Source organism: Lonchura striata, chromosome 1, assembly GCF_050655825.1.
Source record: "Lonchura striata isolate lonStrDom1 chromosome 1, ASM5065582v1, whole genome shotgun sequence".
Lineage (NCBI taxonomy): Eukaryota > Metazoa > Chordata > Aves > Passeriformes > Estrildidae > Lonchura > Lonchura striata.
The window spans coordinates 20,285,758-20,298,329 of NC_140703.1; the positions used below are offsets into that span (position 1 = coordinate 20,285,758).

The 12,572-nt window shown below is 57.7% G+C and overlaps 1 protein-coding gene across 1 annotated transcript; it reads left to right on the top strand.

The window, feature by feature from the left end:
* The first annotated feature begins 3,166 nt into the window (after nt 1–3,166).
* TPBGL (trophoblast glycoprotein like) lies at nt 3,167–7,545 on the top strand. The gene has a single exon (XM_085569858.1). The coding sequence runs from the start codon at nt 5,698–5,700 to the stop codon at nt 6,760–6,762; it is 1,065 nt and encodes a 354-aa protein (XP_085425984.1). The 5' UTR covers nt 3,167–5,697; the 3' UTR covers nt 6,763–7,545.
* Nucleotides 7,546–12,572: the final 5,027 nt, after the last annotated feature.

A 12,572-nucleotide genomic window follows, 5' to 3' on the forward strand; every position in this document is an offset into this window, starting at 1 on the left:
TGCCTACGAGGAGAAGTGCCCTGGTCCTGCCCACCTGCAGCTGCCTTTGCCAGTCTCTAATGTTTAAATGCAAAAGCCTCAATAGCATCTGAAAATACGCACCAGGCGGCTCAGTTCCAGCCAGCTCCCTGGATTAGCTCGAGGAATCCATTAGTGTGGCTGCAGCAGTGGCACTGATGGTGCCTGCGCTACCAAAAGGAGCCACCCCGTTCCCTAAGTGACAGATGGGACCTGGCTGCTGCCAGCTGGGACACACGGACATGGGAGCTGTGGAGAGGGAAAAGGAGGCGGTGTGGAGCATCCAGCCAGCAGTGGACCTCTGCCAATCCCAGGGATGAGCTCTTCCTGCAGGGATAACCATGGCCAGCCACAACCCACAGCGACATGCTGTCCCCATCTGCTTTTGTCAGCCCCGTCTGGTCAGGCTTTTATTTCCCACTTTTTATCTGCTGGTGCTGGGGAAGGCAATTTCTGCCAGGTCACAGGGAAACAGGTTGGCCATGGGACCAGGCAGGTCCAGACTGACCTCCAGCCCCAGCAACATCCCTGGAGCAAGACACAAAATCTGTGAATTAGCCTCCATTTTCCTGTGCCTGGGGACTCTCCCGTCTTGGCTTAAAAGCATATTTTTACTAAACCTTTTGTAATCCCAAGAGGGTGTGAGAAAGGGAGGGAAAGAAATCACCTGGGACAAGGCAAAACCAGGACTTCAGTGCCAAACCTCTGCAAACACAGGCGGAAGAGTTATTTTTAAGTGAAAGGAATGTAATTTCCAACAGTTTTATGTGGGAAACATAAAAAAATTATTATTTTCCAGCATTTTTCCAAGCATGCTCCTGCAGGGAAATGAGTAGTTCCAGTGTCACAGGTGTAGGTTATTAAAGGGATGCTGCTGCCAGCATTGGCTGAGCAAAGGTTAATGGCTGGGTTCAAATGCTGCAGTGCTGGCAGGGACACCTTCCACTGTCCCAGGCTGCTCCAAGCCCTGTCCAACCTGGCTTTGGACACTTCAGGGATACAGGGGCATCCACAGCTGCTCTGGGCATCCTGTGCCAGGGCCTGCCCACCCTCACAGACAGGAATTCCTTCCTAATATCAAATCTAAACCTACTCTGTCAGTCTGAGTCCATTCCCCTTGTCCTGTCCCTCCATGCCTTGTCCCCAGTCCCTCTCCAGCTCTCCTGGAGCCCCTTTGCCCTCTCTGGATCCTTCTCCTCTCCAGGTGAGCACCCCCAGCTCTCCCAGCCTGGCTCCAGCCCTGGAGCAGCTCCATGGATTCCTCTGGGCTCTCTCCAGCAGCTCCAGGTCCTGCTGCCAAGTCCCCAGGGCTGGGGCAGCTCTGCAGGTGGGGTCTCACCTGGGCAAAGGGGCAGAATCCCCCCTTCCCGCTGTCCAGGCTGTGGGATCAGCCCAGGGTTTCTGGGCTGGAGCATGTGCAGTTTTTACCCACCAACACCCCTGTCATGGTTTGACACTGGCACAATGCCAGTGCCCCCATGAAAATGCAATCTCTCTATTGAATGCTGTGAAATGCAATCAAGAACAGAGCAAAGCAGCCCCAAGCTTAATAGGAAAAAAAAACTTTATTAAGCTACTACTATAAAAGAAAAAAGAAAGGGAAAAAAAAAACCACACAAAGATCAAAATGAAAACCTTGCAAAGCATTCCTCCTCCCACCACCCAACTCCAACAAACCACAGCGAGACACAATCTGGACCCCAATCAGGTTTCCACCCTCCAGACAATCAATACCCAGTCCATCGAGGGAGAGAGGAGTCTCTTCTGTACCACAGACCCCCCAAGAAAGACAGCTGCCACATCATGTGTTTCCATGTCACACATGGTACCGCCCAGAGAAAAAGTTTGCCATGGTGACCCTTCTTTCCATGCACAGTGCTCTCACCACCAATGCATGGATGGACACACTGCTTTCAGGATTTTTCCTTTCAAGGATGCCCTGCCGAGAGGGGAAAAAACAACAGTTCAGTGTTTCATTTTTTGGGACCACAGTCCCCACCCGTTTTCCCCTGGGGCTGAGGGTCCAAGAAGAGATCTTCTTCTCTTCTTCTTCTTTGAGGACAGGGGGCACCACCACAAACCCCCTAACTTTCCTCTGTTTGCTCCACTTCTGTCTTTTCCCAGCTGAAGCAGGTCTCTTTGGCTCACTGGCATCCTCCTAAAATACAGTCTCTCTTGGAGGAGAAGATTGGTTCAGTCTATGGCTACCAAGGAAAAAGTCCAGCCAAAAGCCACTCCATCATCCCCCCCATCTAGAATTTCTCCTTCTAACATCCCAGGGTCCAAGCTGTCTCTCTTCCTCTCTTTCAAACCGAGGAGGAGAAAAATTTCACAAAGCTTTCATTTCTCAGGAAGGGTTAAAAGTCCCGACTCCCAGGGATGGCTCGATGCCCAGATTCTCCGACTCCCACAGGCAGCTGGGCACCTTGTGGCCCCCCCCAGCTCTTCTTCCCCACGGTGAACTGCTGATAAAACTGCCGCTGTCTCTTGAGGGGGGGAGAGGGAGAGAGAGAGAGAGAGAGAGAGAGAGAGAGAGAGAGACTCTGAGGGGAACGGAGACATCCCAGATTTCTCCACCCTTCCGTTTGCAGGGGCCAGCCCGGTTCCAGTCCCTCCACCCTTGGGCCTACCTCAGTCAGGCCATGGGCCTTCCCCTCCCCACCCAGCCACGGCCGGGCAGGGGAGAGTCCTGCACTGCACGCTGACTGGAACCAAAAAGAGAGTGAGTTCTCCTGGGAATTCTGCTTTTAACCGCTCTGTGTTCTCAGAGGCGTGTCCACCTTCAATTGGTCAATATCCAAATTGACCTCTTCCTTCCGAGAAAATTATTTTTCCATGTCAAACCACAACAACCCCCCAGGTCCTTCTCCTCAGGGCTGCTCTCCATCCATTCTCTGCCCAGAGGAGGATGAGGAGAGCCCTCAGCCTCAGTTTGCGGCAGCAGGAAACAGAGAGGGATGGAGAGGGAAGGAACTATGCCCTCTACCACTAGAAGGAACCAGCCAAAGCATTCACTGTCTTTTTGTTCCAAGAGCAGCACCAGCAGAAAAAAAAAAAAAAAAAAAAAAAAAAAAAAAAAAAAACACCAGTGTGGAACACGGTGGGAGAGGAACCAGAGCTGTGCCTGCACATCCCCAGGGTGCAAAAATAACCTGGGCCACCACTGATGAGGGGGAAAGAGAAGCAATGTCACAGAGCAGGTGGCCTGACAGCAGTTACCAAAGACATGGCACAAGGAATCAATTCTCCTTGGAAGCATCCAGAAGATAACAAGGCAATGAATAACAGTCTGTATGGAATTGTAGGAACAAATCACATCAGCCTGACCTAATCTCATCCTGAGACATAGCAATCTCCCGGCCTTTAACCACAGGAAGTCTTCAATGCTGCTTCAAATGCAGAATTATGGTCAGGGGGGATGGTGGAGGAGGCTCTCAAATTGATCCAAGCCTGTCAGGGGTTTGAAGGCCTGTACACAGTGTGTTTGAAGGGCTCCAGGTTCCAGCATGACCACTGTCAGCCTGGAATGAGTAACATCAGCCTAGTGGTGGATGCTGGGACCTCGGGAACTGCTGCACACACTGGCACAGCCCCGGCTCCCCAAAGGCTCACAGCTCTGCTGAGCTGGATGCTGCGGCTTCACCACCCCCAGCCATCCCTGGAGAAGTCCAGGGTGTTTGCAGCAGGTAAGGAAGTCACCATGGTGCCACCAGGCAAGAGCCCCCATATCCCCAAAGTCGCCCTGCCGCAGCATGGCCCTGGAACACCCTTCCCCTCCAAACCTTGGAGCATCTCCACCCTACAAAGTCAAAGGGGTCAGCTGCAGAGAGCCTCATGCTCTCCCACAACCTCTAATGTCCCTCAGCTGCTGTGTTTTATGGATTTTGGATCAGGAGGGAAGCTGCCTGCCTTTTCTTGTGGCACCTCCTTGTCTGAGGAGCCCAAAGAAGGACTGAGGTGCTGGGATCTTCGCAGCCCGGATGGTGAGACTTGCCAGGACCTGGTTCACCTGGCCTGACCTCACCCACCCACTGCCTTGTCTTCCAGAGTGCTATCAATTCTTTATATATAGCAATTAAATGTGACAAATGGGCTGCAAAGTGCAATTTTGGGAGAGAGGAGGCTCCATCTGGGAGTGCTGCAGTGCTGGCTCAGCACGACCCACTGCACACCTGGCTCTCCCCACTCATCCACTGCTCCACACTTCAATATGTGATGGCACACAGTTATCTAGCACATTCTCCAGCCCCTTTCTCTCCCCCACCCTTCTACAAGCTTCCTTGATTTCTCTGGCTGCTGTTAGACACTGTCACTTTAAATACAGAGTTTGCCCGATTTCTGGGACTGCAGCACAGGGTGGTCAGCAGCAGCTGAAGCCACCCAGTCATAGCAGCATCCACAATTTACCTGGTCCCTGTAAAATTCAGGAGAGCCTCTGGGGAAAGGAACCCCAATAAGAGGGGAAAAGGTCAGGATAAGAGATAAGGACAGGGAGGAGGAGAAAAATCAAGACCTACGAGACTCCCATCTCTGGAAGTGTCCAAAGCCAGGCTGGACAGGGCTCTGGCACACTGGAAGGTGTCCCTGCCCATGGCAGGAGGTGGGACTAGATACACTTCAATGTCCATTCCAACTGAAACCTTTCTGGGGTTCTGTGTGCTCAGGATGGGGTTTATTTAATGTGACCCCAGCTCAGGCCCACAGAGGTATTTAGGCACTGAAGGGGATCCAACTTTTGTTGCATCTGGCTCTGAACACAGCTCTCCCAGTCCCTGGCTGTGCATTGCTTCAGCACCCAAAAATCCCAAACCACCCCAACATCACCCTCCATGCCCAGGGGCTTGTGATCCCCCCCTGTGCCCCCAGCCCTGGGAAGCACCCGGGATGCTGGTGGGGACCAAGCAGGCTTGGAAGCAGGGGGAGATAACCCTGCAATGCTCAGGGAGGCTGCGGGGTGTCTGGCTTGTGGGGAAGTTGAGGGAATTGGGACCAGAGCTGGAAGGAGAGTGGGACAGCCCCTAGATCCTCCCTGGGTGGAGGCGAGCTGAGACAACCCCCCCACATCCTCCCTGGTATGGAAGAGGTCTGAGGTAATTCCCTGACTCCTCCCCGGGGTGGCAAGACCCCATGACAGCCCCCATTCCCACCCCGCAGCAACGCCTCAACGCCCATCTTACTGGGAAAGGACCAGGACAGCCTCCAAATCCTCCCCGGGCTTGACGGGGACCGCGGCGTCTCCTAATCTTCCCTCGGATAGCAAGGGGACCGCGGCAGCCCCGTCCAGCCCCCAGGACCCCGCAGCGCCGGGGTCTCGCTGGGTTCGGTGCCGCGCCCGGCTCAGCCCAGCCCCGCTCGGCTCCCCCGACGGCCACCGCCCGCGGCGCTCCCCAGCCCATCGCGCAGCGCCGGGCAGCCCCAGCCTGTCCCCTTCTCTTCTTCCTCCTCCTCCTTGCTCTCCTCCCTTTCCACTCCCCCCCCCCCCACCCCCCACCACCCCCCCGGCCCGATTTGGGCAGCGGCGCGACCGGCGTTGCCGGCAGAGCCGCCGTGTGCGGGCGCGGAGCCGGAGGCAGATCGGCCCCGGGGGGCTGCGGCGAGGCAGGAGCGACGCCCCCGCGGCCCCCGGCCCGGCCAGGCCCGGCCCGGCCCGGCCCGGCGCTGCATGCCCGCGCGGGCAGCATGGCCCGCAGGCAGGCGCGGCCGGCGGGCGGCGGGCGCTGGCTGCCCTGGCTGGGGCTCGCCCTGCTGCCGCTGGCCGTGCCCCCCGCCGCCGCCCCCGCCGCCTGCCCCTCCGCCTGCTACTGCGTGGCCACCCCGGAGCTGGTGCAGTGCCGCTACGAGAGGCTGGAGGAGCCCCCGAGGGAGCTGCCGGCCGCCGTGCACAACCTCAGCATCGCCGGCAGCAACCTGAGCGTCCTGTCCCGCGCCGCCTTCGCCGCCCTTCCGCTGCACGACCTCCGCCTGCTCCGCCTGCGCCACGACAACATCCACACCATCGAGGACATGGCCCTGCAAGGCCTGCCCGCCCTGCGCACCCTCGACCTGAGCCACAACCCGCTGCTCTCGGTGGCCGCCGGCGCCTTCGCCGGGGTCCCACTGCTGCGCACGCTGCAGCTGAACCAGGCGCTACTGGCGGCCCCGCTGGAGGAGCAGCTCTCCCTGGCCATGCGCAACCTCAGCCTGCAGCGCCTGGAGCTGGCGGGCAACGCGCTGCAGGCGCTGCCGGCCGCCCTGCTGCCGCCCGGCCTGGAGGAGCTGGACCTGCGGAACAACTCCCTGCGGCGGCTGGCGGCCGCTGAGCTGCGCAGCCTGGACGCACCGGAGCTGCGGGGGCTGCGCCTGAGCCTGGGCGCCAACCCGCTAAGCTGCGACTGCGGCCTGCGGCCCTTCCTGGCCTGGCTGCGCGCCGCCGCCGCCCGCGTGCTCGACGCGCGGAGCCTGCGCTGCGCGGGGCCGCCGGGGCTGCGCGGCACGGCGCTGCTGCGCCTGCGGCCCGAGGCGCTGGCCTGCGCCCGCAGTGAGGGCGGCGAGCCCGGCGAGCTGGAGACCGCCTCCTACGTCTTCTTCGGCATCGTGCTGGCGCTCATCGGCGTTGTGTTCCTCATGGTGCTCTACCTGAACCGCCGCGGCATCAAGCGCTGGCTGCACAACCTGCGCGAGGCGTGCCGCGACCAGATGGAGGGTTACCACTACCGCTACGAGCAGGACGCCGACCCGCGCTGCGCCGGCACGCCCGGCCTCTGACCGCGCCCCCGGCAGCCGGCTCGGCCCCGCCTCGCCCCGGCACTGCGGGGAGAGCCGGCCTCGGGGCGGGCGCTGGGGTGCGCCGGAGCGGGGGGACCGGCCTGCGGGGCTCCGGAGCGGCTCCCCCTTCCCGCGCCCTCTCCGAGCCCGCGGCTCCCGCAGGGCACCGGGCTGTACCGCTCCCCCCTGGCGGTGCCCGCGGGGTCCCGCGGGGTGTTGGCATGCACAGCCCCGGCGCTCCCACGCCCGCTGGGAAGCTCCCAGGCCCGGGTGCGCGACTCGGCAGTTTGCTTGGCTCAGCCCGGGAAGCCGCGGGCAGTACCTGAAACTGTCCTCCTGGACGTTCCTGGAGCCTGGACTTGACTTCGACCATGTACAGCTCTCTTTCCTATTAGATTTCTATTTGACAGGTGCAAAGTTGAACTCGATTTCCTTTTTTTTTTTTTTTCCCTTTTATTTTCTCTGCAAATGGGAGAACAAGTCCAGCGCGAAGTGCTTTTCCGATCCCGTTTATCCATTAGGTTTTGTTCAATGACATTTCCAGCTCGTTCTAGGCACAAGGCGATGCAGCTGTAGGAAACGCCTCCGCTGGCTGCGTGCATGTTCCCCGGGGCACGCGGGGGCAGCCCTTTGACTCTATAGAGTGTAGCGTAGACCTGGCTGTCTCGGCACTTTGTAATTTAAAACGAGCCCAGCAGAAGCTCCCGCCCTAATTCCCCTGTCCGTGTTTGCTTTAGTGCCTGTTACTATGTCCTAGAGCAAATATATTGAAAGCTGCACCCACTCCATCGTCTATTTTCTATACATCTCCTTGCAAACGATTTGCGAATATTCCCGTGGCTGAGGCGAAGTTGTTGCGGTCGGTTTGTCAGAGGAAGGGAACTCTGGGCTCCTCTGCTTCCATCGGTGCTTAGGAACTTTTGCTGAGCTGGTTTGGTGGCCAGGGATGCAGAGGGGTTTTGTGTGGCTTGTGCACAGATCTCAGGCTCTGCCAGTCCTGATCCTTCCCTGGCAACAGCACAGGGGCTCGGGAAAATTATCCAGGTAACAGTTTGCTAAAGCAATTCTTCTCTCCTGGGTGGTTTGGTATCCAATTCGTGATGTGCCGGAGCGCTGAGCATATCCGGCTGCGGGGCTTCCCCAAAGGAAGCTGCAGCTTTTGGAATGCGGCGTCTTAAAATGCCGAGTTTCGGTGCTGGGATGAACGCTGAAGCGTTGCGTTTTGAGGCATCTGCGTTTGCCTTTCCCCACGGCGGGAGGCTGATGCGGGCAGGGCGAGGAGCGCGGCTTCCTTCAGCCGCGGGTGGCATGCCGGGTGTTCGGGGATGCTCGGGAATGTGCCCGGTGTGCTGGCTTTGAGTTGAGAGTTCTGCGGGAGCTGTGTTCCTTGAGCCTGGGTGCGTGTGCACTCAGCTGCCAGGAGGACAGCACAGTTATTTCCATCCCGGCCGTGCCTGGAGGCACCGGCAGGGATGCAACCTGCTGTAGGATCCTTTGCATTTTTCCCCTTTGAAATTCCTGCCCTTCAAATCCCAGTATCGAGGTGGGAAAGGAGAGCCTGAGGCTGGGTTGTGTTCGAGTGGGGATACAGCACTGGGAATCGCAATGATTTTGCTGGGTGTTCTGAGCTGGTCCTACTGAGCAGGGAGCTGGTTGTCCGCTCTGTCCTGGCTCCTGAGGAATCCTGAGATCCCCATGGCTCAGCTCCTTGTGAAACTTGTTGCATTTTGAGGACCTTTTCCTGAGGTTGTCCCCCTGGACCTTGTGGGCTGCAGTGCCACCTTGTCACTCCATGCAGTCAGCTTCTGGGGGAGAAATCTTAGCCTGCCCTCGCCTTCTGCTTCCCCACCTCCTCCCTTCTTCCCTTTCCCACCCCAGTGCAGCCAAACCGCAGCCCCTGAGCAAAAGGGGCAGCAGGGTGGATTTGCACATCTGGCAGAGCACACCCCAGCTGTGACTCCAGGGGCACAGCATCCATTCGCGGGGACAGAGATGGGGAACCCTGGTGAGGGGGAGCGTGGGGCAGGGAGAAGCCTGGAGGAAGCAGGGAGAAGGGGAATGTTGGAGCAGGGAACAGAGCACCAGTCTGGCAGCAGGCTTTGGTCTCTGGCAATAGATAATGGGCTCTGGCAATAGGTAACGGGAAGGAAATCGCCTCCAAGCAAAATGAGAAGTGACCAAACACTCCCTGACCCCGAAGCCCTTTCTCTGAAGGGGTGGCTGGTGTGGGCAGCTGGTGGCTCCAGCTTTTCCTGAGGCCAGAGGGAGGGAGGTGGTGGCTTCTGCTGCCCAGGGATGAGGGCACTTCTCCTTTTGGCACCAAAAGGTTTGGGCCATCCTGGCCTTCCAAGCTGGGTGCAGTGAGACCCCTCCAAAGATGCCAAGTCCCCCCAGGTGATGTGCAGGGGGTAGGATGGGGCTGGATAAAGCTAAAGCTGTGGGAGCACAATTCCTGTTGCTTGTTAGCATAGATATGATTCTGTACAGCGCATACCCCACACGTGATGAAGGAGCAGGATTAGGGAACCTCTGGATTAGGGCATTGTCACTGAGCTGAGACTCAAAATGTGCTTTTTGGGTTCTCAAAGAAGGCCTTGTGTTTGGAGACGCAGCTGCCATCACATTTACATGCAGTCCCTTTCCATGAAAGAATGTGGATCTCCCAATGTCCCAAGCTCATGGCAGGAGCTGCTGCCCGAGCAGAAAGTCACTCCAGCAGCTCCTGGAGCCTAGGGAAATGCAGGATAGAAACAGTATCTGTGATAGGAACCAAGAAAAGCATGCTCAGAGTCCCCTGCAGTGGCTCATAATCAAAACAGAGGTGGGGGGAAAGCCAGAAAATGTCTATTTATATGCCCTGCATATATGAAGTGCCACTAGTGCTTTGCAACCAGCACAGGCTTTGAGATCTGCTTTTCCTTCCTTATTTTCAAAAGCTCAGATGTTCCCTGGGCTGATCAAGCGGGCAGGCAGGAAGGTTTGGCTGGGGAGGGGGATGTGGGTGCAGCTGGAGCTGGGATGGACACCCAGCCCCCAGAACATCCTGGGGGCTTTCAGGTGTTCATGTCACTGAATCAGGGTATCCCCGGTGGCCCAAGGTGCTCCATGGTGCCCAGAGCTGTAGGAAAGAGGCTGAGTGTGGTTCTCCTTTAGTGCAGAAGAGGCCAAAACTCCCAGTGTGGTGACGGCAGCTGGATTTTTCCAGGAGAAATAACTCAGCTGGAGCATCACCCTTGTCTTCACTGAGCCCAGGGCTGTGGTGCTCCTGCACTGGGGCAGGGAAGAAAATCAGCCATAAGCTGCCTCATGAAACACACTGAATTACTGATAATTATTTCTCCCCAAGCAACTTCACCCCTCAGAACCTACACACCAGGCTCCTTAGTCCTCACATTTCTTCTTCCATTATCACAAATTAACCCAAACCTTCAGAGGGAGGAAAAACACCCTCTGCTTTTCATTGTTTCCTTTAGGAAAAGCAAGACAGGGATGCTACCCTCATACCTTGGGGAAACTGAGGCACAAACAAAGCAGGGTGGATAGCAAGGAAGGGTTTGTACAGGGGAAAAACCCCACAGAAATGGATTTCAGTCCTCAGCAGGGTTCACCTGAAACATTGGTGGTTCAGGACTGCCACACCCAGGCCAGTACTCTGTCCTTCCTTTGGTTTAGGGGTGGCTCCTGTGCCCTGCCAAAGAAAGTGCGATTGTTAGTAAGGATATCTCCAGTTTACCTATGGATGTTTCTAATTAGCCAGGTTGGGATATTCCTGGGAGATGGGCGCTCCTTGCTGAGCACAGAGCTGTCCCCAGCAGCAAGGAGGGGCTGGAAGTGACACTACCAGGGATTGGGGGACTCCTCCTGAGGGGCAGGAGCTGGGGACACTCAGTTTGACCAGGGGGCAGGTTGAAGTCCCTGTGTGTTTTCCCCAAGCCCGGCTCCAGGCAGCCACTCAGGGAGCTGGCACAGCAGTGCCCAGGCAGATGGGGAAGGACATGTTTCCACTAATCTGCCCCAATCTGGATTATTTCTCCAAATAAACCTCTGTTCCCAGCTGTTTTAAGCAAGTTTTTGGCATGCTGGGGACAGGTGGGATTGTGGGGATGAGGGGGAAGCTGGCAGGGCTGGAGGAGATGGAGGGGATGACATCTGCTGGGTGTACCTGTGCCAGTAGATTCCCATTGTCTGCACAGAGAGAGGGACCAAGCATCTCTGAGGTGGTTTGGCAGCACAGCACCCAGATCCTGAGGCTGGGATCATCCCATGGGGCCTCAGGCCTTTGCTGAAGTTTCCTCCTATCAAAAGCCAGTGGAAAGTGACTTGTGTTCGGGCCCAGTGTCCCCCACCTCATCTCCGATCCAAAGCAGAGCTGAGCTCCTCTGCAGCTCCTGTCAGGATAAAACAGCCAGAAAAACCCTCTCGTGCTGCCTGTCTAGTTCTTGGGGGTTTAGGGATCTCCCAGGGAGCCAGGATCACCCCAGGGCAGGTCAGAGCAGGTCCCTGGTCCTGCCTAAGGACACACAGGCAGCCTGCAGAGCTGCTCTGTCCTCCCGGCACATGCCCCAGCCACTCACCAACCTGACATTTACAAATCCCTATTTTTAGATGACCTTCATCACTTCTAATTGTTCAGGCTCCCCAGCCTCAGGAATGCTGCTGTGCATGGGCAGGATGGGTCCCTGAGCCCATTTCTCTCTTCCCTGTGCCTCAGTTTCCCTTTTAGCAAACTGCAATTGAGGGTCTCCCCTTGACTCTGGGGACCAGGTTTTGGGGGCTGTTGGTCCCGCTCCCACCCCAGGCCCTCCGACAGGATTTCAGGTGCTCCAGCAGGGAGCACCTAGCCCTTCACCAGCACCAGCTCCCGGGGCACCAGTCCAGTCCTCCTCCCCCAGTGGGAAGCAGCCGAGCAGGGCAAATCCAGGAGGGACTGGCTCCGGAGATGCCTCAGGCGCCTGCGGAGAGCTGAGCCCAGGGAACAGCCCACGTGGGCTGGGCTCAGCACATTGGTAATTAATTTAGTTACCAAATTAACATTTAAATTGACAAGACCCGGATGCAAAGCCAGGCACTGCTGCCTGTCAGGATTCATCGGCTTCCAGCAACCCTGGCTGCTCCCAGGCGGGTGTCCCTGGGTCCTGGTGCCCTGCCAGCAGCACCGAGGGGCCATGGAGTCTCCAGGAGATGCTCTGGTCCCCCACACTGCTCCCACGAGCTCCATCATGCTGTCCTGGAAGAAATGCCTGTGTGCAGCAGGGACAAGGACAGCAGGTGTCCTGGGGTCCTACTCTCCCTGCTGAAGTACACCCCAACCCTGAACTGCCGGCGGTCCTGCCTGGCCTTTGGCTGCCCCCCACACTGAGGGGGACACACTGGGACACGCAGGGTTCCATCCCCCTGCAGGAACCAGTAGTGACATCCAGTGCTGAATGCTGCAACGACAGCCCAGCAGTGGCTCAGCCAGGTGTCCCCACTACAGTCCCTGCTGTGCCCGGGGTGCTGCCACTGCTCCCCTGTCTTCAGTCCGAAGAAACCCAACCCTCTCCCCAGCTTCAAGCCCGCTGCAATGGCCTGCAGAGGATGGGCTGGAATTCAGAGGTGGTTGTGCTGCGCTGGGAGGGGGAGAGAGGCCCAGGGATAGCAGCCTTGGCAGATAAAAACAACAGCAGGTACACAGGATTCCCTGGCCTGAAGCTGCAGCTGCTACTGAAGGGACACTCCGGATCCCCTCAGCCCCAGGGACACCCTCCATGATCAGGGAGATCTCAGTGCCATCAAAAGGAGGAGGCTCTGAACAGTATCTTGTTCCCAGG